We start from the raw sequence: 24,570 nt of genomic DNA on the forward strand, positions 1-24,570 counted from the left end.
TGGAGAGACAACCCTGTGTTGTTAACATTCCTGGTTCCCCTAGTGCTAATCTGTGAGCACAAGGGACTTCGTGCCTCCTAGATGCACTCTCTAACAGCTGGGTAGGGACACTGGTCTCACTCTGCCTGGATGAGGTGGTTGCCAGCACTGTGGTCCTAGCAGGGCCATTCTCCTCCAGCAAATTTACTTGACATATCGTTGGCAGCAGGGGTCGTGGGCGGATGAGATTGGCCTTCCCAGCTGGGAAGCATTGATGGTGTTTGTTGAGCCTCGGGGGCATGAGGGCTGTATCTTCAGTAGGATTCCAGGTCCCTCAGCACTAAGGAAGGAGGTGGTGTGAAGGGTCTTTGCCCAATTACCACAGAAACATTTACTGAGTGCTAATAGTATGTATGTGGGGAAACTGAGGTACTTGCAGGAAAGACAAACCAAATCTGTCCTTTAAAAGCCCACTGAATAAAGCCAAATCTGTCCTTTAAAAGCCCACTGAGGGCTGGAGAGATGGCTCAGCGGTTAAGAGCACTGACTGTTCTTCCAGAGGTCCTGGGTTCAATTCCCAGCACCCACATGGTGGCTCACAACCATCTGTAATGAGATCTGGTGCCCTCTTCTGTATACATAATAAATAAATCTTAAAAAAAAAAAAAAGCCCAGTGAATATACCTCTTGTGGCTTCGAGTTTAGCGCAGATGTTAAAAGGACCCCAGACTGGCGGTAGGGGTTTCAGGACCAAGATCTGGATCTTATACCAACTGTAAGCATCTCTGAACAAAGTTACTCCCTCCCTCAGGTACTTAATTTCTTTCTTTGTGAGACTAAGATCTCGCGGGAACCTTCCGGCCCAGACGCTCTGTAGTAGAGGAAACACAGGCTTTCCATATAGGAAGCGGCACTGAAAATGGGAAAGCGAAGATCTTGAGGTTTGCAGTTCACCGAACTTCGCCCGGCCCCAGGATGCTTCCGTTGCCCTAGCAACCGCCAGGCTAGAGTGGTCCCCAGAGGGCAGCTAAGGAAGCCGGGAAGAGCCCCGCCCTCCCCAAGATGGCTGCACGGCCTGGGGCGGGCCCCGGGGCCGCCAGCAGGTCTGGACCTTTCCTTCCTTCCCCTGTCTTCTCACACTCACAGCGAACTTCCATCACACACTTGTTCTTTTTCCTGGTCCAGAGAGTCGGGGAGCGGAGAGAGACGGGTTGCCTTCAGGGATTGGGGCAAACACCCACCGGGGGAGGCGGGACTTCCGCGCCCCGCCGGAAGTGACGCGACAGTCGCGGTCGGCGCCAGGTGGAACGGCAGGTGGGTTCAGGTGCCAGCCTGGCCGGGGCCCGGCTGTGGGACCGACTCTCTCGGTGAGCGACCGAAGCGGCTCCCAAGGGTCTGGAGACCCTGGGGCGGACTCTGGAATCCGAGCCCATCGCCCTGGCCTGGGGTCCTCCCCGGTACCAAGTAAGAATCACCTGCCCCGGCTTCCAGCCCTAGGCTCCCCGCCCGGTCCCGAGCGGAGGGCTGGAGGCCCGCGCTGTCCCGGATGGGGCAGGGTCGGAGGGAGCTGGGGCTGACATCTGGGCACTTCAGTTCCCTGGAGCCCCGCGTTCTTTTTTTCTCCCAGACCCAGTTCCCCATTCCCCTCCCGAGCTGGGCAGTTAGCCTGTCGGCCCCAACTCTCGGAACCATGTTTGCGGACTTGGACTATGACATCGAGGAGGATAAATTGTGAGTGTTCCCCCCACACACACCCCAAGACCTGGGAGCTGAGGACCCAGGTCCCTCGTGTCCTTGGGTGTCTCAGCTCCACGCGTTTCTACTTCTCAGTGTATGGAAGCAGAAATGGATCCGAACATTCTAGTAGTTCTTCACTTGTTGGGGGCGGGGTGGGGGTGGGTGGGCTTGTGACAGGCTAACAGGTCATCACGATTCAGGCCCTGCGAGCCCCGATGGCATGATCCAGCCACAGCACAGCAAGTGGAGCGGTCCTGCTGGGGTGGCCTGGGAAGGTGTTCCAAAGGTGGCCACAGAGCCAGCTTGCAAGGGCTGCCTGGGAATATCACAGACCTTCTTCCCCAGCATAGATGATCAGTAAGGTAGACTTTGAAAAATTAGATTTGTCTGACCTTTAGAAAGTACTCCCAGAGTGAGGAGTAGATGTCATGGCCTTGTGTGTCGTTAGTCCTTAGTAAGGGGTGAGCAGCCGTTGGCTGTTAGCAAATCAGTCTTCAGTAACCAGGTTGACACCTGAGCCTGTTCAGCACAGGACACACCTAAGCTCATTGATAGTGAACGTCGCCGGGTGGTAACTGAGCAGTGTCATTGGAAGATGGCTGGGGATAGTTGACTAGCTTTATTCTAAAGGGAAGGTGGTTATAACATCCTGCGTGTGCCTGAGAAGGGGGCAAGGACGGAGCCTGGCTGAATCTTTGAGTGTGTTTCTTGGAGTTGCCTGCTCTGGACTAGGATGGGGTCCATGCACATTTCTTGTAAGGTCTCTGACCAGGGAGCCTCATTTCATGTTGGGGGTGAAGGAAAGAGAAGCAGAGGAAGTGCCTGACCTGAGTCCCAGAGCAGATTATGGCAGCTCTGGGCTTTGAACCTGCAGCTGCTTGACTCTTGACTCTTGAGCGTGTTCTGGTACCGATGCTCTTTCTGGCTCAGGAAGGAAGAGGTTATTTCCTGTGGCCTTCTCCTTCCAGTCATCCTTTCTCCAGATTCACCTCCACCTGCTTCTCTTTCCAGAGGAATCCCCACTGTGCCTGGGAAGGTCACCCTGCAGAAGGATGCTCAGAACTTGATTGGGATCAGCATTGGAGGAGGGGCCCAGTACTGTCCCTGTCTCTATATTGTCCAGGTATGAGGCACGCTTTGGGCGGGGGCAGGGGCCTGAGTGGAGTGAGTCCCCTCCCTTCTTGGGTGTGACAGAAGGAGGTTCTCATCTCTCCACTCTGGAAGAACTAGCTCCGGGCTGGGGCGGCTCAGCCGGGAGGATGCTTGCCGTGCAAGTTTGAGTAGCAGAGTTCAATCCCAAGCGCCTGAGTAAAACACTGATGGGACAGTACGCTCTTGTCACCATAGTGCCTGGGGGGTGGGGACAGGTGGGTCCCTGGCTTCACTGGCCAACTAGTGTAACCTAATAGGTGAGTTCCAGGCCACGGAGAGACACTGAGTTCCCCCCCCCAAAAAGTGGTTGATGCCCGAAGAATGAAAGCAAAGAGCGTCTGACTACCACACACCTGCGTGTGTAAACATACACACAGAGACAAAGGTCTGTCTTGTTTCTTTAAGATTTTACCATTGGTTTTTGCGTTTGGTGTGTGTGTGTGTGTGTGAGTATGGGTGCCCTCAAGTCATGGCGAACATATAGAGGGGACTACTGTGAGATCCCAAGTTGGAAATCAGGCTAGCAGGCTTGCGTAGTAAGTACTCTACCTGCTGAGGCATCTCACCAGCCTTCCGTGTTTCTGAGGTCTGTTCTTAGCCAGACTGGCCCCCGCTCTAAGAGGGGCTGCCCTGTTCCCTTTTCCACCTGCTCTTCGCTACAGCTGTCCTGATCTGGCTGTCTGGCAGGCTCTTGGCCTTACACCATGTGTGTTGGACTAAGTTAATGCTGGTCCGTGTCTAGCATGTAACAGACATTCAGTGAAGGTCTCTAATGAATCTGCTCGCCGACCGAAGTAGGAAGGCTATGAAATAGTAATGTCCTTGCTGGAGGAGGCAGCATGCACCTGTGATCCCTACACTTGGAGGTGGAGGCAGGGAGGATCAGCGATTCTGAGTCATGCCCAGTTGCACGCTGAAGGAGTTAGAGGCCAGTGTGGGCTACTCGAGACCTTCTAAGCAAACAAACAAAAGGAGGTAGTAGCCCAAGATTCACATGAATGTCCCCAATTACCAGTGAGTTTCTTATCCACTCTGGGTCTCAGTTTTCTGATCTGGAAAGTGGGGGTTTAAAATATGTAACCCAGGTTTGGTTCCCAGCACCCGTATCAGGCAGTTCACAAACCACCTGTAACTCAAGGTCCATGGGATCTGATGCGGCCTCCAGTCCCTTCACGCATATGGTGCACATACATCACACACATCACATGACATTTTTAAAATTAAGTAAATGTCCTGGGCTCCATGAGACCCTGTTTCAAAAGAAACAAAACCAAGGACATTAATGAGATAAAGGATGCAGGCACAAATGTCGTTGAGTTCTTGTGAAAATGAAGCCGAATGGCAGAGTGCAGGCCAGGCACTTAGGCAGCTCCTCTGAGTCACCGCTGCCCTGGTCTCTGACAGCTGTGCCTGTCTTCCTGCCCCAGCTGTCATGCTGGTGTTGGAGGGCAGCTTCATGGTTTCTGCTGAGGAGGCTGTCCTGGTGATGTGTCCACTGCGATGCACGGCTCCGGCAGCCGGTCATGAGGCCGCCTTCACCAGGTGCCTGAGCAGTCAGTGACATTCCTGTGGCCTTGGAGGGAAGGATCCAGACTGTACCCTGTTGGGACACCCAGCAGAGTAGGCCTCAGGGGCAGACGGCACTGAGTCTCTGGGAGGATCATCTGCTCTGACCTCTACCTTCAAGGGTGATTTGGTCTCTTCTGCCCCAGGAGACTGAAGGAGACCTTTCTGAGTCCCTCCTGACCATGTGCCTGCTCAGCCTCCCAGCCACTCCCCTTGGGCCCATCTGTTCAGGACCCCAAGGGCATGTGTGTTTGAATGAACTGCATCAGAACATGATGGGATTTGTTTTGTTTGCATATAGCAAGTGCACAAAGGCCTGTGTCTACCCGCAGTTCCTGCCCTCTCTGTCTCCTCCTCTTCAGCTACTGCTGCAGATAGGACTCCTACTTGCCTTGGTTTTACTATTACAAGTGAGTGTGTGTGTGTGTGTGTGTGTGTGTGTGTGTGTGTGTGTGTGTAGATGTCCATGCAGAACAGGCATTTGTGAGCTGCTTGCTTGACATGAGGGCTGGGGACTCAGGTCTTCTACAAGAACAGGATGCACTTTTTATTTATTTATTTGTTTGTTTGTTTGTTTATTTATTTGTTTGTTTTTTTTGAGACAGGGTTTCTCTGTGTAGCTTTGGAGCCTGTCCTGGAACTCACTCTGTAGCCCAGGCTGGCCTCGAACTCACAGAGATCCGCCTGCTTCTGCCTCCCGAGTGCTGGGATTAAAGGCGTGTGCTACCACTGCTGCCGCCGCCACCCCCCCACCCCACCCCCCGGCCAGGATGCACTCTTAATTGCTGAGCCTCCTCTCTAGCCCTCCTGGTTTTGTTTCCTTGATCACTTGTTCTTGGTTCAGGAGAAGGAGTTCAGCTCTTCGAAAACCACAAATCTCCCTCTTACCCCATCTTCCCATCACAGTCACTGTCTTGACTCAGTGTTAGCACCACAGGCAACGTTTGGGGAACAGTTTCCAAATCCTGGTCAGCTCTGGAGGCCAAGGAGACAGAGAAGGGACAAAGGCAAGGCCCCTTCTACAGCGCTTGTCTTGAACTTTCTGATGAACTGGTGTCTTCCATCCCCCCTCCCCCCTCCCCCCTCCTCCCTCCTTCCTTTCATTTATTGTATGTGTGTGGGTGTTTTACCTGCACGTGTGTCTGTGCACCACATCTATGCCTGGTGCCTGTGGAGGCCAGCAGAGGGCGTCAGATGCCCTGGGACTGGAGTTACAGACAGTTGTGAACCGCTATGTGGGTGCTGGGATTCAAACCCAGGTCCTTTGGAAGAGTGGCCTGTGCCCTTAACTGCCCAGCTGTCTCTTTAGTCTTGAATCGGTGACTTTTTTTTTTTTTTTTTTTTTGAGGCAGTCTCATGTAGCCTAGGCTGGCCTCAAATTCCCCATGTAGCTGAAGCTGGCCTTGAACTACTGATTCTGCAGCTACCTCACATGCTAGACTTAGAGGCATGTGCCCATGCTCAGCCCTGTTTTCTTCCTAGCAGAGCCTCTCAATGGTATTTCCTGCTCTTTGCCCGTGCGATCTTGCTTTCTCAGTAGACTTTCCCTCCTTGTCTGTCCTCAGTCTAACCCCTGGGGGCCTCTGCTCTTCATTCTCAGTCCCAGGGCCTTCTTTATGGCTTGGTCCCCATCCGGATGGAGCATGTCCTCTGGCTTTCTGAGGAGGGACAGGTGGACAGTATACAGTCTAGAGGACTTTTGTCTGTCACTGGCATTCCCTTATTTCTGAGAGATAACGTGAGCTCAAGTTCAGGAGTGAAGGTCAGAGGGCCAGGGTGGCTCCGTGGTAGGGCACGTGCCAAGAGTGACTGAGGCCCTGGGTCCGTCCCCAGCACTTAAAAAATAATACTAGGTTTGGAAATAGATTTCCTCCCGAACTTTGGATAGATTTATGTATTTTATTTTATGTATGTGAATGTTTGCCTGCACGTGTGTCTGTGCACCACATGCATGCCTGTGCCATGGAGGTCAGAAGAGGGCGTCAGGTCCCCTGGGACTGGAGTTGCAGATGGTTGTGAGCCACTGGATGGGTGCGGGGAACTGACCTCTGCAAGTGCAACAAGTACCCTGGACCACCGAGTCATCTTTCCAGCCCTCATTTATTTATTTTTTTCAAGTTTTTTGAGACAGGGTTTCTCTGTGTAGCCCTGGCTGTCCTGGAACTTGCTTTGTAGACCAAGCTGGTCTCGAACTCACAGAGATCATCTGCCCCTGCCTCCTGAGTGTTGGGATTAAAGGTGTGCACCATCACCGCCTGGTTTACATCCCCTAATTTTTATTCTGTAAGTGAATAAATAAAAATGTTTAAGGCTGGACTTGGTGGCCTACCAAGTATCCCAGTGCTAGAGAGGCAGAAGCAGGCAGGTTGCGAGTTCAGGGCCACCCTGGTCTACAAATAGTGAATTATAGGACAGCCAGGGCTATGTAGAGAGACTCCGTCTTAAACGATCAATTGATCAGCGAGGACTTTTAGGACCCACTTATTTAGTGGAGGGGCTCCTGTGTCATGGAACGTGTGCGGAGGTTGAAGTGCAACTTGTGGGAGTTGCTTCTCCTCCCACCGCCTAAGTCTTAGGGTTGAACTCGGGTCACCAGGCTTGGCAGCAAAGCCCCTTTTCCTACTGAGCATCTCACTGGATTTTTACCCCCCAGACAGGGTTTTTCTGTGTAGTTTTGGAGCCTGTCCTGGAACTCACTCTGTAGCCCAGGCTGGTCTTGAACTCACAGAGATCCACCTGGCTCTGCCTCCCGAGTGCTGGGGTCAAAGGCATGTGCCACCACCGCCCGGCCACTGTCTTTCTTATTGGGACTTTTACTTATGTGTGCCTTATTCTTATCTATCAAGCCTTTGGGGAACTGGTCATTCCTGCGTCTCAGGTGTCGGGGTGACAGCTGTAGGCACAGCCTTATTTGTGGCTGTGCTGGGTCCTCAGAAAGGGGCATCATCTGGGCCCCGGGAGTATATGAGCGTCTCATATATCACTCTTACATACACCCTGCCCTGTTTTCCAGTTGTCACAAACACACATCCCGCAGAACTTACCCACCTACCCATTCTCGGGCATTAAAATACACTCGCCACGTGGTGCAGCTGTCACCACTCTCCAGCCTTTAAAACTGACTGGAGATGGCCTCGCTGACTTCCCTCAGCCCCTGCAGTTCCCATCCTCCTCTCTGTCTCTGTGGCTTTGACTGTTCTAGGGACTCTTGTAAGTAGAACTAGGGATTTATTTTGCTTAGTGTGATGTTAGAGTTCATTGTATTGTAGTTTATTTTTTTTTCTTTTACTTTTTCTAATTTGCCCAGGCTGGCCTCAAACTTGTGATCCTCTTGCCTCCGCCTCCTTCAGCAAATCCTACCGGCGTGCGCCACCACAACCGGCTTATTGTAGTTTATTTTTAACTCAAAATGTTGAGTTACGTTTCTGTGTTCTTGCCATGGGTCCTGCGTTCTCCAGACTGACCTTTGTCCTTCCAATGTTCTTAGCACTCGTCAGTCACTTGTCTGTCTATGCAGGTTATTTCTAGATCTCTAGTCCAATGACTCTAGCTTTGTAGGAAAATTTGAAATCAAATGTGAGTCTCCCAGCTTTATTATTCTTTCTCAAGATTATGTTGGCCTTTCAAAGTTCCTCGATATTCTGTGAATCTTAGGTCTTTAGTCTTTCCATCTGTAAAAATGTCCCTGGGGTATTGTCAGGAGTTCACTGCGTCTGCAAATTGCTGCAGACAGTACTGCTGTCTTCCGTCACGTCTTCTCATCCACAAATGTGGACCATTGCTCTCACTTCTGTGTCCAGATACCCAAGGGGAACAGTTAGGGGAGGGATTTACCTTGGCTGGGTCACAGGTTTCTGTCTCTCAGTGCAGGGAGCTCGTGGCTGAGCAGTCACATCAGAGGATCCAGAGAACAGGAGCATGTGTGTACTGTGCAGGCCGCCTTTCCCCTTTCCTCCTCTCCTCCAGGCTCCAGCCTATGGGATGGTGCAGCCTGTGTTCACACACTCCTTAGGTAGTCTCTCTGCAAACATCCTCACAGACCCACATAAGGGTCCTTGGGGTTCCTAGGACACCATGTGACAGCAAGGTGCATTTCTCAAGTCCAGTCACTGGACTGTCAAGATCTTGTCAGCTTGACACCCACTTTAAACCACAGCATCCACCCTGGGTCCTGAAAGGTTCATATTCATCTTACATGCCAAATGTATCCAAATGTATTAGCTATCTTTAAAGATCCCCATAGTCAGGCCGGGCGGTGGTGGCGCACGCCTTTAATCCAGCACTCGGGAGGCAGAGCCAGGCGGATCTCTGTGAGTTCGAGGCCAGCCTGGGCTACCAAGTGAGCTCCAGGAAAGGCACAAAGCTACACAGAGAAACCCTGTCTTGAAAAACCAAAAAAAAAAAAAAAAAAAAAAAAGATCCCCATAGTCTTGTTTTTTTTTAAACATTTATTTGTTTGTTTATTATGTATACAGTGTTCTGCCTGCATGTATCCTTGCACACCAGAAGAGGGCACCAGATCTCATTACAGATGGTTGTGAGCCACCATGTGGTTGCTGGGAATTGAACTCAGGACCTCTGGAAGAGCAGCCAGGGCTCTTAACCTCTGAGCCACCTCTCCAGCCCCCCATAGTCTTGTTTGACATTAATCTGTTTTGACATTAATCTGTTTTGCATGTGTGTCTGTGCGTGTGTGCACACATGGCATGGCACATGAGTGGAAGGCAGAGGGCAGATTGTAGGAGTTGGCTCTCTTCCGCTACACCAGCTCTGCCCACTGGGATAAGTTTACCACATTATCTGGGGCTTCTCCAGCCTCACCGCCCAGCTTTCCTAAATGTCCTGTGCACACCAGGCTTCAGGACCACATGACTGTGCTGTCACAGCAGCGACCTCACCTCTTTAGTACCCATTTTCTGTGTTGGGCGTAATCCTTGCCGTGACAGCATACCTTTCAGAAATCTTCGAGGAAGCACTCAGTTTGGGTTCGTCGTATTCCGTGGCAGGAGCAGAGCAGCTCCCCTGCTGACGGCCTGAGAGCAGAGAGAGCGTCTGTGCTAGCAGCCTTTCCTCTAACCCTCTCTTGCTAGCCAGGCCTGTGGGGTGGCACTGCCCAGATTTCAGGCAGGCTTCCCCCCTCCCCACTCAGTTCATTCTCTTGGGGAAACATCTTCACTGACATTTCCAAGAGGTGCTTCACCAATCTGCATCTGCACACGGTGGCGGTCAAGTCCAGCATCGCTTCGGTCTGATTATGCCTGCTTCTCTCATCAGTGTTCCATAGTTCCTGTTGTCTCCTGGTCGCTTCCCCCCCCCCCAACCCCCCACCCCCCCACCCCCCCCACCCCCCCCCACCCCCGAGACAGGGTTTCTCTGTGTAGTTTTGTTGCCTGTCCTGGATCTTGCTCTGTAGACCAGGCTGGCCTCGAACGAACGCACAGAGATCTGCCTGGCTCTGCCTTCCGAGTGCTGGTATTAAAGGTGTGTGCCAGGCCGCCCTGGCTTCTTGGTGGCTTATTGTGATACTTGTAACATGATCTGAAGGCTGATAAATGTCTACCTTAGTTGCTTCATTTTTCCTTGTAACATTGTAAAACATATTACAAAGTATCCTTTAGACATGGCTTTTTCTTTTAGAAAATTTAGAAACTAAAGATAACACAGGAGCCAGATATGGTGGCTGGTATCCCTGTTACGAGGTAGAGGAAGGAAGTTTGCTAGTTCAAGGCCCATCTGGGCTACAAAGTTAGATCCTACCTATCTCAAAAACAAGTTTGAAGGTACAGAACCACTGCTGGCAAGTTTGATGTCTCTAGTTACTCTCTGGTCCAGTCTGTGCTCCTCCATCTGTGTGTGCCCCTGCGTCTGTATGTGCACACCATGTCTGTGTGCACACCATGTCTGTGTGTGTGTGCCCCTGCATCTGTGTGTGCCCCTGCGTCTGTGTGTGGACACCATGTCTGTGTGTGTGTGCCCCTGCATCTGTGTGTGCACACCATGTCTGTGTGTGTGTGCCCCTGTGTCTGTGTGTGCACACCATGTCTGTGTGTGCACACCATGTCTGTGTGTGCCCCTGTGTCTGTGTGTGCCCCTGTGTCTGTGTGTGCACACCATGTCTGTGTGTGTGTGCCCCTGCGTCTGTGTGTGCACACCATGTCTGTGTGTGTGTGCCCCTGCGTCTGTGTGTGGACACCATGTCTGTGTGTGTGTGCCCCTGCGTCTGTGTGTGGACACCATGTCTGTGTGTGTGTGCCCCTGCGTCTGTGTGTGCACACCATGTCTGTGTGTGTGTGCCCCTGCGTCTGTGTGTGGACACCATGTCTGTGTGTGTGTGCCCCTGCGTCTGTGTGTGGACACCATGTCTGTGTGTGTGTGCCCCTGCGTCTGTGTGTGGACACCATGTCTGTGTGCACACCATGTCTGTATGTGTGCACACCATGTCTGTGTGTGTGTGTGTGCCCCTGCGTCTGTGTGTGCACACCATGTCTGTGTGTGTCCCTGCATCTGTGTGTGTGGACACCATGTCTGTGTGTGTGCACACCATGTCTGTGTGTGTCCCTGCATCTGTGTGTGCACACCATGTCTGTGTGTGTGTGTGCCCCTGCGTCTGTGTGTGCACACCATGTCTGTGTGTGTCCCTGCATCTGTGTGTGGACACCATGTCTGTGTGTGCACACCATGTCTGTGTGTGTGCACACCATGTCTGTGTGTCCCTGCATCTGTGTGTGGACACCATGTCTGTGTGTGTGTGCCCTTGCGTCTGTGTATGCACACCATGTCTGTGTGTGTGTGCCCCTGCGTCTGTGTGTGGACACCATGTCTGTGTGCACACCATGTCTGTCTGTGTGCACACCATGTCTGTGTGTGTCCCTGCATCTGTGTGTGGACACCGTGTCTATGTGTGTGCACACCATGTCTGTGTGTGTGTGCCCTTGCGTCTGTGTGTGCACACCATGTCTGTGTGTGTGCCCCTGCGTCTGTGTGTGCACACCATGTCTGTGTGTGTCCCTGCATCTGTGTGTGGACACCATGTCTGTGTGTGCACACCATGTCTGTGTGTGCCCCTGCGTCTGTGTGTGGATACCATGTCTGTGTGCACACCATGTCTGTGTGTGTGCCCCTGTGTCTGTGTGTGCCCACCATGTCTGTGTGTGTGTACCCCTTGAATCTGTGTGTGCACACCATGTCTGTGTGCACACCATGTCTGTCTGTGTGCACACCATGTCTGTGTGTGTGCCCCTGCATTTGTGTGTGGACACCATGTCTGTGTGTGTGGACACCATGTCTGTGTGTATGCACACCATGTCTGTGTGTGTGCACACCATGTCTGTGTGTGTGCACACCATGTCTGTGTGTGTGTGCCCCTGCATCAGTGTGTGGACACCATGTCTGTGTGCACACCATGTCTGTCTGTGTGCACACCATGTCTGTGTGTGTGCCCCTGCATCTGTGTGGACACCATGTCTGTGTGTGTGCACACCATGTCTGTGTGTGTGCCCCTGCATCAGTGTGTGGACACCATGTCTGTGTGTGTGCACACCATGTCTGTGTGTGTGCACACCATGTCTGTGTGTGTGCACACCATGTCTCTGTGCACACCATGTCTGTGTGTGCACACTATGTCTGTGTGTGTGCACACCATGTCTCTGTGCACACCATGTCTGTGTGTGCACACCATGTCTGTGTGTGTGCACACCATGTCTCTGTGCACATCATGTCTGTGTGTGTGCACACCATGTCTGTGTGTGTGCACACCATGTCTCTGTGCACACCATGTCTGTGTGTGTGCACACCATGTCTGTGTGTGTCCCTTGAATCTGTATGTGGCCCCCATAGACAGCCATCTCCTTACTGTTACCAGTAAACAGCTGGTCTTTGACGGAACACCTCCTGACCGCCAGTGAGCACAAGTCCTGTTGAAGGGTGGGCCTGGGAAAGGGCTCCCGGGCATAGGGCCCTTGCTCAGCCAGAGGAGCTGTGCAATTGTTAAGAAGTGCTTTGGCTGCCGACAGCATTGTTGGAAAAGCCGTGGAAGGTAGTGACTGCAGAGCAGGTGTGAGGGCCGTGAGGGCCAGTGTATTTGCTGTATAGACAACAGTCTGAGTGCTGGGCCCCACAGCCTGCTTCTCCCCCCTTCCCAAGAATGGGGAGCTTTCCTCTCGTCTTCCCTGGCACTTCCTGAGTAGAGGGAGGGCCTGCCTCGGTCCCCGGTCCCCCTCATTGTCCTCCACTTCCTTCACATGACAGGTATTTGACAACACACCTGCAGCCTTGGACGGCACGGTGGCGGCTGGGGATGAGATCACCGGGGTCAATGGCAGGTCTATCAAAGGGAAAACCAAAGTCGAGGTGGCGAAGATGATCCAGGAGGTGAAGGTGAGACCCTGCCGGAGCAGCAGGGAGGAGCTCGCTCTGGAGTGGGAGGCGGAGCCTGTCAGGTTCCTGCTGAGCTACCCAGGCTGCCAGGGGCCTAGCCGGCTTAGGGTCACCGTCTGCTTCTTGTATCGCAGTATGAGGGACACATTGGAGTCTCCTGGACCCCGTAAGCTCCAGAAGGCTAAACACTCAGATGAGCTGTGATGTCCCTGGTTAGAGCTCAGAGGCAGCTAGATGCCGACAGTGACCTCCCTGGGTCAGTGAACTCCAGTGACCACAGCTGGGCCATGTTTGCCCTAGAGTTTTGTTGTGGGAACTGCTTCCTGAGTTTCCCGGGGACTTGAGGCTGTGGGGAGCCCTAAGTTCAGGCATTTCCAGTCCAGATGTAGCCCGCATCCCTTCCCTCCTGCTAGTTCCCCACCCAAGATGTTCCACTGAGACCCTTGCTCTGCAGTGTCCATTCGGTCAGGACAAACACGGCCTTTCTGCCGCTCCCCAGCAGTTCAGCACTGGGGAGCCTTGGGAACTGTAGTGAGCGAGCTCCCTGACGAGTGCAAAGTCACAGATGACAGGCAGTCCCGGCGTCCAGGGTGGGGTCCAGCTTGTGTAGACTTGGGCCCTGAGGCCCCAAACCCCAGCCAGGCCAGTGCCTTCCCCTTCCTATGCCGTCCTCCAAGGCTCCAGACCAGCCCTACTACCTCTACTTTCAAAAATATTTTTATTGGATTTATTTTATTTTTATTTATTTATTTATTTATTTAAAAGATTTATTTATCTTGTATACAATGTTCTGCCTGCACACCAGAAGAGGGCACCAGATCTCATTACAGATGCTTGTGAGCCACCATGTGGTTGCTGGGACTTGAACTCAGGACCTCTGGAAGAGCAATCAGTGCTCTTAACTTCTGAGCCATCTCTCCAGCCCCTTATTTTATTTTATGTACACAGTGGCTACAAGTACGTGTGTGCACCACATTTGTACCGGAAAGTCGGAGGGCGTCAGCCCCCTGGCGTTGGAGTGACCATGGCTGTGAGCCACCATGTGGGTGCTGAGACCTGAACCATCTCTTCAGCTCCCACTGTCCCTTCTTGCTTCCACTCAGGCACACACCACCCCGGCTTCCTCTGGTCCCGTACCCGAGTCACATTGGTACTTAGTCCTCACGAAAGAGAGGATGACCTCTGTAGCTCTTCCTAGTACCCCTTCAGGCATCGGGCAGACCAAGGAGGGGCTCAGGGCCATGTCAGTCCCCAGGGAGCCCTTCACAGCCTGCCCCTAACTGACGGCATCGGTTCACTTCGTCTGTGCTGTGGGTGTGAGTTTTCAGTCCAAGTGGGATGTGAGCAGATTCAGCCCGTCTCAGAGGCCTTAGGACTGCAGAGACTAGAGTGACCACGGTGGCCGCCTGTGGTCGGACGCCCTCCCCTGTCCGAGTCACTCAACCTCTCCTGCTGGATGGAGTCCCCAAAGTCCTGCTCCTCCCCTTCTGGTTGGTGGTCTAGGGCGGGTTGCAGACGATAGTCTGGGGGGGAGGGGAGGGCCGGAAGTCCACCACCGCCCTGACTGACTGCTGCTCTTGCAGGGGGAGGTGACCATCCATTACAACAAGCTGCAGGCGGACCCCAAGCAGGGCATGTCCCTGGACATCGGTAAGCCAGGCCAGAGCAGCCATGTGCCGTGGGCTCTGGCTTTTTCTGTCCAAGCTGATCCAGAAGGCTCGGAGGAGCCAGGTGCCCCCCTTGTAGCATTCCCAGGCCCCGGCCCTGCATTCCCACCACCCTGTATCACACCCCCCCCCTCCCACGCCTCCTCTGTGGCCTCTCCTGCACTGTACTTCCAGGAAGACTAGGGTGCACACTAGACCTTAGGGTGTGCTATTTGGAAGTTGCCTGTGCCTAGAAGGGCAGGACCTTGCTTCTGTAGAAGCCTTGAAACAGCAATAATTAGCTGCCACTTCCTCTGGATCAGCCACGTGACAACGGTGGGAGGCAGAGTCTCCTGGCAGAAGACCCAGGTCAACCCACGCTCACGTACCGCCCACAGCCCTGGGGGAGAGAGGCTAAGGGCAGACGAGCTCACCAGTGGTTTCTTTGAGTAGCCCTGGCTGTCCTGGAACTTGTTCTGTAGACCAGGCTAGCCTCGAACTCAGAGATCCGCCTGCCTCTGCCTGCCAAGTACTGGGATTAAAGGCGTGCGCCACCACGCCTGGTCTGACATTCCTACCCTCTTGAGCCCCGTGACTCCAGCCCAGGACCCTTCTGAGACCTTAGCTGGGTATATGCAGTGACCGGCGGCCAGTGGCAGTCATGATGCCCACTACTATGATGTAATCAGCTTAAGAACCCCTCCAGAGCCTTGCCGTGCCACAAGCCATCTCACGTGTTGGCTGGAAGAAAGAAGGGACGAGGCCTCTCTGGCTGGCCTGTCAGCCCTTGCTTAGCACGGACAAGCTCTGGGCTCTCAGTGACCAGCGGCAGATAGCAGGGCTCAGTCCTTGTGCCGAGCGCTCCGTGTTCACCTGTTTGGCTCCTCCGATCAGCGCTGTGTGGGACAGGTAGCTCAGGACACTCTGCTGAGAGCCACGGCTTCCCGACCACTCCACACACCAGACCCTGGGCCATCTCCCCCGCCCGCAGGCACGGCCTGCTCAGCAGCAGTCTCACTGGCCTTTTCTCTCCGCCCCAGTGTTGAAGAAGGTCAAGCACCGCCTGGTGGAAAACATGAGTTCAGGCACAGCTGACGCCCTGGGCCTAAGCCGAGCCATCCTGTGCAATGGTAAGTGCCCCTTCCGCCAGCCTGGCGGCCGGCTCTCCGTCAAGCTGCTGGGTCTGATAGCCCTTCGCTGCCTCAGTGAGGACAGCCAAGTCACACCTCTGTATCCCTGGGGACCCCAAGAGCTACTACAGCTGCCAGCTGTGGGCTCTAGGTCACTGTGGGGGTGGGGGTGGAGGGCAGCACAGACCTGGGAGGGCGGGTGCTCCCTTCCAGCAGGGATGCCTGAGCAGAGTGAGTCCCTCTCCACCGCATGCACACCCCTGCACGCCCATGCACGCCCCTGCACGCCCCTGCCCCTGCACAGCTACACTGTCCTGCCCGTCCTGTCCGCCTCAGTCCTGCCCTTGACCAGGAGGTGGCGCTGCCGCCCTTGGCGCCTCTACCTGTGCTCAGAGGAGCCATGTGCGGCCGGCACTCTACACACACTCAGACACGCGCACTGGATGTCTCCCCAGGAGGCCGACGGAACCCGTGGTCCCTGCCACCGCCAGCCCAGGCTTATAAATAGCAGTGCTATGCATGTACTCGGGGAGGATAAAAATACCCATGTAAACCGTGGGCTCAGCTGGGCACACGGGCCTTATTGGCTGGGAGAGTGGGGGTGGGGCCTGAGCATGTTCCAAATGGGGTACAAAGTGGCGGCTGCTATTTTCAGCCCCGTGGTGCCTATAAATCCTTGTTACTGTAGTCACCGTGCATTGAGATGAAATTAGAATGGGTTGTTGTCTCCCCCGAACCTTGCAATTTCCCTCGCTGTAAATAGGATTTCTAAAATTGAAGCTGTCATGATGTCCCATGACCCAGCTAAAAACAACCGGGCCTGCTGGCCACGTGCTCATGCTCTAGGGAGCCAGGACCTGGAGGCCGTGGGCCACCACAGCCTCCCGAAGACCTCTGCGGTGTCCACCCTCCCCCATTCTCCCACTCAAGGCCTTTCCCACAGCCGGCTTTCCTGTCCAGGGAAGAGCTTCAGTCTGTGCCGTGTCCCTGTCCTCCAGCTCAAAGCCCCTGACTGAGTAAATTCCACCCCAAAGCCAGGAGAGGCAGGACCTGCCCAGATAGGCATGGCTGCATGACTTGAGGCACTTAGCCTGCCACTCAGCCCTCAGCTTCCTCTGTAGAAGAGGTTAAGCGGTCCCTGCCCACAGGGCCAGGCTGGAGAAAGCCGGGGTTGTCAGGGGCTTTCAGTGTTCTGCAGGTGCTTCCAGGCCTAGTCAGGGCCCAGAAGCCCTCACCGGGTCATGAGAGGTATGTGACTCCACCCCCACAGGTGGGGGACATATCCAGAGGTGGGGAGCCCAAGGAGGCCCATGCTTCCTGCACTCCCAGGCCTGTCTGTAATGCTTTCCACCCCTGCCAGTCAGCCTCCTCCCAGTTCCAGCCCGGCTGGCCACCCGAGCTGAGGTGACCGTTCCCTCCCCATCCTGTTCCTCACTGGCTGCTGGCTGAGCGCCTCTGCTGGGCTTGGAGCCCAAGGGCAGGACCTGGATCTTCGGTTTACCACAGTCACTCCCAGACCTAGTGTGGTCTTGCGTGACCACACTCCTTCCTTTCTTTCTTTCTTTCTTTCTTTCCTTGCGAAGGCAAACATTTCATGGGGGGGGGGGGGCACTTGCAGTCAGAGGTTCAGTCCATGATCATCTTGTCAGGACAGGGCAGCAGGCAGACAGACATGGCGCCGGGGAAGGAGCTGAGAGTTCCACATCTTTTTATTTTTATTTTTCCATTTAACTTCTTTATTGATTCTTTGGGAGTGTCACATCATGCACCCCAATTCTGCTCACCCCGTCCCCCCATATTCTCCCCTTGTCCCTGCCACACTCCCTCCCAAAAGACCACGAAACAAAGTAAGCATGTGAGTCAGCAAAGCCACAAACCCAAACCGAGACATCAGCAACAAACCCCTTCACTTCTCCTTCCCCGCCTCTCCGGCACCTCCCCATCCGTCCTGGTGACGTTGGGGACCTCGGTGTGTCACCCGGCGTCTATACCCTGTGTCACCCATCAGCTTTACTGGCACATGCTGATTGCAGTGAGTCACTGGTCTGGTCAGGGCCTCAGGTTTCGGACACACCGTCCTCACTGGATCCTCACCAGAACTCCTCTGGGGTGCCCTGTGGCCGCCCCAAGTCGTGGAGAGCCCGTGGGCGTCATTCCCCAGGACCAGTCCTTTCAGGAGCCCCGTCAGGTCCTGGAGGGGGAGATGCTAGGGAGGGCCAACCACAGCCGACTGCGGGCCTGGGCGGTGGCCGAGCTGGTGACAGAACGCTGCCGTGAGGGGCCACAGCACAGTCTGCTCACCCCAGAGGGGGCCACGCAGACCCAAGTCCCACTGGGCGGACCAGGGGGTTTTAGTGGGGCCGCTCCCAGGAGTGCAGGGAGGGGTCGCTCAGGAGTGTGTGTGGGGAGCTCAGGAGTGTGGGGGGGGCCGCTCCCAGGAGTGTGGGGAGGGGTCGCCCACAGGAGCAGAAATGACTCAGACAGCTGCATCCCCAGCGCTCACCCCAACCCCGGGGACAGCTCACACAGCTGGGAACCTGGAGCTCACTGCACAGCCTGGCTCCACGGGGCGGGGGGTGGGGGGGGGTGGTCCTTTCCAGGGGCCTCAGTTGTCCAAGCCTCTTCCAGGCAGCGCGGCTGGTTTCTACTTCTCCAGCAGCTGCTCTGGTCCCTGTCTTCTGCAGCTTAGCTCGGTCTGAGAGGGACTCAGCTTTCCTTGCATTCTCTGGCAGTGAGGGGTGGAGTGAATCTGGTCAGTCTGAGGGAGAAATGGGCACTTACTCTATACCTGTTGGGCTATTGGCTGTGATCAGCAAATTCTAGTGTGAGCCCTTCCTCTGAGCCCTTCCGAAGCTCTTCCCCCATACCCTAGCCCGTCCTGTGCAGTTGTCCCACCAGCCCTGGCCATGCTCAGAAGGCTCTCCTCCACTCTGGCTGCTAGCCCGCCCAGCCAGGGTCTGCCTTCTGGGCCTATGGGAAGCCGCCCTGGGGCCTGCCTAGGGAATACCACCCTCAAACCCCCCTGCTTTGGGAAGAGCCTGTACTGGAAGAGCGTCAGCCCCTGGGCTGCCCCAGGGCCTGGCAGGACTCCTGAGCCAGCTCTGCTGTCTCTTACCTCTCTGGGTTTGCTGGGGAGTTGATGAGTAAACCCTGAGGCCCAAACTCCACCCGAGACCTGTTTTTGGCAGAGGCTAGCCTCTACCTTTGCCTGGCCTCTGCTGGGCTGGTGCCCCCGGCTTGCTGAGGCTACAGCCCCCTGTTCTTGACCTCCACAGATGGGTTGGTAAAGCGCCTGGAGGAGCTGGAACACACTGCTGAGCTGTACAAGGGTAGGTCGGCCGGGAAGTGCCTACTGCCGCTGTCTGTCCTGGGGACCCTGTCCTAGAGAGTGTCAGTGGGCCAGGGGAGCTACCTAGAGAGTTTGGGGAGCAGTAAATGTAACAGACGCCCCTCCAATTCCTACACTCCCAGAGAGATCCCCGAGGAGACTGTCATACATAATCCCAGCTGCTGGTCACATGGGATCCCCATAGAGGGCCAACTCAGCCTTCATCCCCAGGCCTTGGGGAAAAGCCTGGGGACCTAATGCCCAGTGAGGACCTCAGGTGGACTGTGAGGCTGGGGGGCCAATGTGATCCCTGGTTTCGGTCTCCATCTTCTGTCACTTGGGTCTCTTCCGACAGGGATGACGGAACACACCAAGAATCTCCTCCGGGCCTTTTATGAGTTGTCACAGACGCACCGGGGTAATGGCATCCCCAGATACATCACGTGACCCTGCAAACCCCTGTCCCTCGGGGCTTAATTACACCGAACAGTGCGGTGTGGCTTGTTCCTCTCTGGGGCCCTTCTCATCCCTATGCCAAGGCCAGCGCCCAGTTCTGACCTCTAACCTTATACCAGGTGGCAGTGACCATGGGGCATCTGGTCCAGCTGACCTTTGGGGGACGCCACGTACCTCACTGCTACTCACAGTGCAGGCAGCTTCTCTTCTTCATTCTGGTCTCTTCGGTCCCATGTGGGCAGGAAAGACAACCTTCTACTATCCAGGAAAGGAAGCCCAGACAGGAAGTGGGCCCAGAGCTCATGGTGGCAGAGCTGGCATCCAAACCCAGGCGTCCAGATTCTCGGCCTGGTGCTCTGCTCTTGCCTAGCTTGACCACCTAGATTTTCACTTAGCCTTTTGTCTGGTCACCTGGGGGACAAAGGCTAGCTCCCCTGGGAGCCTAGGCCCAGAATGAGGATGCAGCTCCTTGGCAGTACGGTGCAGGCCTCTTGAAAATGTACCTCCTTGGGATGTAGACCTTTCGAGCAGACCGTGGCTCTCTGCTTGTCAGGCCCCTGTCCTGCTGCCCAGCAAGCCCCTGGCTTCTCCATTAGGGGTCAAGTCGGGGCTTCAAAGCAAACTTGTCATGCAGCCTTTGGGGACGTGTTCTCTGTGATTGGGGTGCGGGAGCCGCAGCCAGCAGCAAGTGAGGCATTCGTGAAGTTTGCTGATGCACACCGCAGCATTGAGAAGTTTGGCATTCGGCTACTGAAAACCATCAAACCGGTGGGTCCCTCGGCAGGCAGCATGCCCACTGGTCAGAGCAGGAGGGACAGCTTAGCACAGGAGGAGTTCTGGGCTGGAGTCAGGTGCCATGCAGACACTAGGTTGGTGTCACCTCTATGGCCGGCCATCAGTCCCTCTGCCTCCCTGGGTCCCTGTTGACCTTAAGACACTGCAGGGTCACAATGTGCCCTTGGCCTGACATAGTCTTCTAACCTTGACACAATGCCCTTTGGCTGATGCCCAAGTCCACTGGGAGGGATGATACATGTGTGCCATTTGTCACCCAACCTCTTAGATGCTGACAGACTTGAACACGTACCTCAACAAAGCCATCCCTGATACGCGCCTCACCATCAAGAAATACCTGGATGTGAAGTTCGAGTACTTGGTGAGTTGGGTGGTCTGCAGTGTGTGGCCAGCTGGGGTGAGCCCACCCTGAGGCCAGCCTAGGCAAGCAGGCAGGGTGGGGCCAGACCCACTCTGTTGAGTCAGGAGTATGGGATTAAAGCCTGACTAATCAGAAGCAGCCTAGACTGCATTCCTACACACTGCATTCCTCCTATTCCAAGGAGCGCTGAGTTACCCAGAGCCTGGTGAGCAGGAGAGTCCTCATTCTCTGTCATTGCTGTTCCTGGGACTTGTCACCTTTAGCAGCAGCTCAGACTAGGTCTAGGATTCTTCCAAGGACCTTCAGAGTCCTAAATGATAATCTGATTGTCAAAGAAGCCAGACAGTGATCTGTTAAGTGTTCAGGTTTCTTGCTGCTCACCTCTCAGGGCCTTAACTAGGCTTGTGCGCAGCATGTCTTCAAGGAGCCCCGAGCTATTTTGCTCCACCAGCAGTACCACCACACGCAGGACCTTTTGGTTTTGGTTTGGGATCTTTGCTATTCTGGAGATAGAACCCCAGGCCTTATGCATGCTAGGCAAGTGCTGTACCACGGAGCCACACCCTCCAGTCCCCAGAGCATCTCCTAAGACTTGAATTTGGTCCCTTTTGGATGTCTCCAGCCTTCAGGCCTTGACACCCTCCCAGAGGAGTGCCTCATCGCTCTGCTGCCCCTTTCCTGGGCCTCTGTCCATGTCGGCTTCCAGCCTTTCCCGGGTGGTCCAGGGCTAGGTGGCCTATGTGGTCACTGCTCTCTTGGTGTGTCCAGGTTCCCAGGTGACCTGAGGGATAGGGAGGCATGACAGGTGGGGCTAGAATCATGAGGGTGGGAGTCCAGGAAGTTTGGCTACTGACTTCCTGGCCTCACCCATCCCATCCCATCCCATCCAGTCCTACTGTCTAAAGGTGAAGGAGATGGATGACGAGGAATACAGCTGCATTGTGAGTACCGAAGGGGCCCCGGCTGGTAGTGGGAAGGCGTGGGGTGCCCACACTTCCTCTTTAGAAGGCCCTGGGTCTGCCAGAGGTTCTGGGTGGTGTCAGGCACCCTGGGGTCTTAATTGCTGGAGTTTGGGGCTGTCCGCCCATTCTACCAGCTCCTCTGGCTTGGAGTACCAGCTAGTGTGCCATGAAGTGACTCCTCTAGGCCAGGTGCCCCAAGGTTGTGAGGCTCCTCTAAGAAAAAGCTGACTGATTTCACTTCTGACCTATGCTTTGATTTAAAAAAAAAAAAAAGTTGGTGTTTTTTACTTTTATATATATATATATATATGTGTTTTGCGTGTGTGTGTGTGTGTGTGTGTGTGTGTGTGTGTGTGTGTGTGTGTGTCCGTTCGCATGGCTGGTGCCTGTGGAGGTCATAAGGGGGTGTTGGATCTAAAATTACACAGTTGTGAGCGATCGTGTGGGGCCGGGAACTGAACCCGGGTCTCTGCGAGAGCAGTGAGTGTTCTTACCCACTGAGCCGCTCTCCACGCCTGGTTGTTGTTTGTTGTTGTTGTTGTTTCTGATTTGTGATTTGTTTGCAGTCAGGGTCCCTCTTTTAACCAGTATTCATCTATTTCATGTGAGCTGTATTCGTGTTTCTGTGGCTGATTTTTCTCCCTCCAAAGTTACTGTTTTGAGCTTCTGTCCGTCACTGGCGTCTGGAAGCCCATTGTGGTAGAGCTGTGAGCTGGGCCAGCCCTGCAGCCTTCCAGCCCCATCTGTCCCCGGGAGGCCCAGGTCCACCCAAGAGAGCTGACAAGCTTGCCTGCCCCAGGCTCTAGGAGAACCCCTCTACCGAGTGAGCACAGGCAACTATGAGTACCGCCTGATCCTGCGCTGCCGCCAAGAGGCTCGGGCCCGCTTCTCGCAGATGCGCAAGGATGTGCTAGAGAAGATGGAGCTGCTGGACCAGAAACACGGTGAGGGAATCTCGAGCCTGTGCACCCCCTGACTCGGTCCTCTCCTGGCGCTGAGCCCCAGGGTGGTGCCGTTCTCTCCCTAGATCAGAAATGAGGCCTAGAGAGGGTAGTCTCCCCGAGGCCTCAGGACCAGGCCCTGGTAGGAGTCCACTCAGAACCTGGCTGGGTTGGGGCCCATGATCACTCACTCAGGCTGCCTTCTCTGTTTCCTGAGCTAGGAGTTTGGAGGACTAGGTGGCCAACTAGGCAGGGCCAGGCAGCCTTGGGCTGTGCCACCCTTCCTGAGGCCTGGGGCCCAGGAAGTGTCCCAGCAGGAAGAACAGGCCAGCTCCAGGTCTTCCCTAGGAGGAGGCAGCTGTAGCCACTGGGCCTGTCTGCTCACCTCCTGCCCCAGTCCAGGACATCGTGTTCCAGCTGCAGCGCTTCGTGTCCACCATGTCCAAGTACTACAATGACTGCTATGCGGTGCTGCGGGACGCCGACGTCTTCCCCATCGAGGTGGACCTGGCACACACCACTCTAGCCTACGGCCCTAACCAGAGTGGCTTCACTGATGGAGAGGATGAGGACGAGGAGGAGGAGGACGGGGCAGCTAGGGAAGTGTCCAAGAATGCACGTGGGGCCACTGGGCCCATGGACAAGGGCGGAAGCTGGTGTGACTCCTGAGTGCCCTCAAGTGGACCTGGGGCAGGGCAGTGGGGAGGACCGCAGCGGGGCGGGGCGGGGCCGCTGTAGGGCAGCGGAGGCATGTGGTGGCGCATAAAGGCCTGCTGGCTCGGCGCCTGCCTCCCTGCTCCTCTGTCCTCGCACAGTGAACCCGGGCTGCAGCCTGGGACCTGGACTCTGGCCCCCATCCTTCCTTCCCACCTCCCAGCGAGGGAGAGCTGGGCCTTGGACAGAAAAGAGGAGGGGCTGGAGCAGGCAGAGCGCAGGACCTGTCCCCATGAGTACCTCGGTGGTGCCAAGTCTGCAGGGAACGGGAGCTGGGTGGACATCCGAGGCTGGGGCCAGCGTACCAGGCTGGCCCTGAGTCCGTGTGCACACCTCAGCAGCCTATATTTATTTGTTCCTGACTTAGCCTCAAGGGCTGGATGCTGGGCCTGTATTGAATAAACAGAAACCCAGACAGAACGGATGGGCTCCTTGCAATGGCTCAGACCCTCCCCTGCAACCAGATCTCAGCTGCTTCCTGGGTCGTGAGGGAGGGTGGGACAAAGGCTTAGGCAGTTCTCTGTGTCCACTGCTCATGTCGCAACACCCGCAGGAGCAGTTTTCTCCCATAGCCTCTGGGGTGAGAGGCGCAGGGTGGCATCTTGCTCATGAGTACACGTGGGAACACTGGGCGCTGATCTAGACTGTCACCTGCTCCCACTGCTTCTGGCATCATTGAGCATTCTCCCTTCAACCCTTCAGTGTTTCTGGCTGTGAAATAAACCGTTGTTTGGGCAAGGGGGCAGAAGAGGTACTGGTCAGGGTGATGCAAGGCTAGGAAGACTACTCCAGGAGCGCCTGTTCAGTTCAGGGCCAAGGGGGCGCTAGGGAGATGCTGCCACCCGTAGGCAGTAGTCTGTCTGCTCCCTACCGGGCTGGGTGTGGTACACACCTGCAAAGCTTTTACTCTGAAGGCCCTTTAGGACAGGATATGGCCATCTGGGGAGCAGAGCAGGCAAGGAGTGTGCAAGGTGGTAGGCAGGGTCCAAAATGGAAAAACACTTTTGCTTGGTAGCTTTGAGCTCTGCTGTCCTGCAGAAACTCAGGTGGGATTCTCAGGCTGGAGCTGGAGCTGGAGGGAGATAGCCTGTCACCATCCATCCACATGGGACCCAACAGAGCCGTCTGGCCACACTGCATCTCTGAAGAGACATCCAGTTTTGATGGTCAAGGGCACAAAACCTACAGCTTGAAGCCGGGCATGGTGGTTCATGTCTTTAATCCCAGCACTTGAGAGGTAGAAGCAGGTGGATCTCTGTGAGTTCAAGGCCAGCCTGGTCTACAGAGTTCCAGGACAGCCAGGGCTACACAGAGAACCCTGTCTCAAACAAAACAAAACAAAAAACTACAGCTCGGGATCCAATAATGGCCTCTGTAACCCTGGGCTGATTTCTGCCCTCCCTGTGCATGTTGCCCTGTCTGAAGTG

At 55.0% G+C, this 24,570-nt stretch overlaps 1 protein-coding gene across 2 annotated transcripts; it reads left to right on the forward strand.

Annotated features, from left to right (window-relative positions):
- The first annotated feature begins 1,032 nt into the window (after positions 1–1,032).
- Pick1 (protein interacting with PRKCA 1) lies at positions 1,033–23,563 on the forward strand. 2 transcript variants are annotated; one of them, XM_042264690.2, is made up of 13 exons: positions 1,033–1,293; positions 1,607–1,710; positions 2,728–2,839; positions 12,682–12,810; positions 14,394–14,460; positions 15,497–15,586; positions 18,862–18,915; positions 19,270–19,332; positions 20,005–20,138; positions 20,434–20,526; positions 21,417–21,467; positions 22,288–22,432; positions 22,827–23,563. In XM_042264690.2, exons 2-13 carry the CDS (start codon positions 1,670–1,672, stop codon positions 23,096–23,098), a joined length of 1,251 nt encoding a protein of 416 aa, XP_042120624.1. In that variant the 5' UTR covers positions 1,033–1,293; positions 1,607–1,669; the 3' UTR covers positions 23,099–23,563. The 2 variants fall into 2 exon arrangements, with proteins under 2 accessions (XP_042120624.1, XP_006979199.1); XM_006979137.4 differs by having other exon boundaries at positions 1,261–1,443.
- The last annotated feature ends 1,007 nt before the right edge of the window (positions 23,564–24,570 follow it).

The sequence above is a fragment of the Peromyscus maniculatus genome, chromosome 20 (genome assembly GCF_049852395.1).
Source record: "Peromyscus maniculatus bairdii isolate BWxNUB_F1_BW_parent chromosome 20, HU_Pman_BW_mat_3.1, whole genome shotgun sequence".
NCBI lineage: Eukaryota > Metazoa > Chordata > Mammalia > Rodentia > Cricetidae > Peromyscus > Peromyscus maniculatus.

Coding starts and splice junctions, on each gene's coding strand:
- Pick1 (XM_042264690.2), top strand. CDS start 1,670: ATGTTTGCGGACTTGGACTATGACATCGAGGAGGATAAATT. Junction 15,587..18,861: donor CCGAGCCATCCTGTGCAATG/GTAAGTGCCCCT, acceptor TGACCTCCACAG/ATGGGTTGGTAAAGCGCCTG. Junction 18,916..19,269: donor CACTGCTGAGCTGTACAAGG/GTAGGTCGGCCG, acceptor CTCTTCCGACAG/GGATGACGGAACACACCAAG.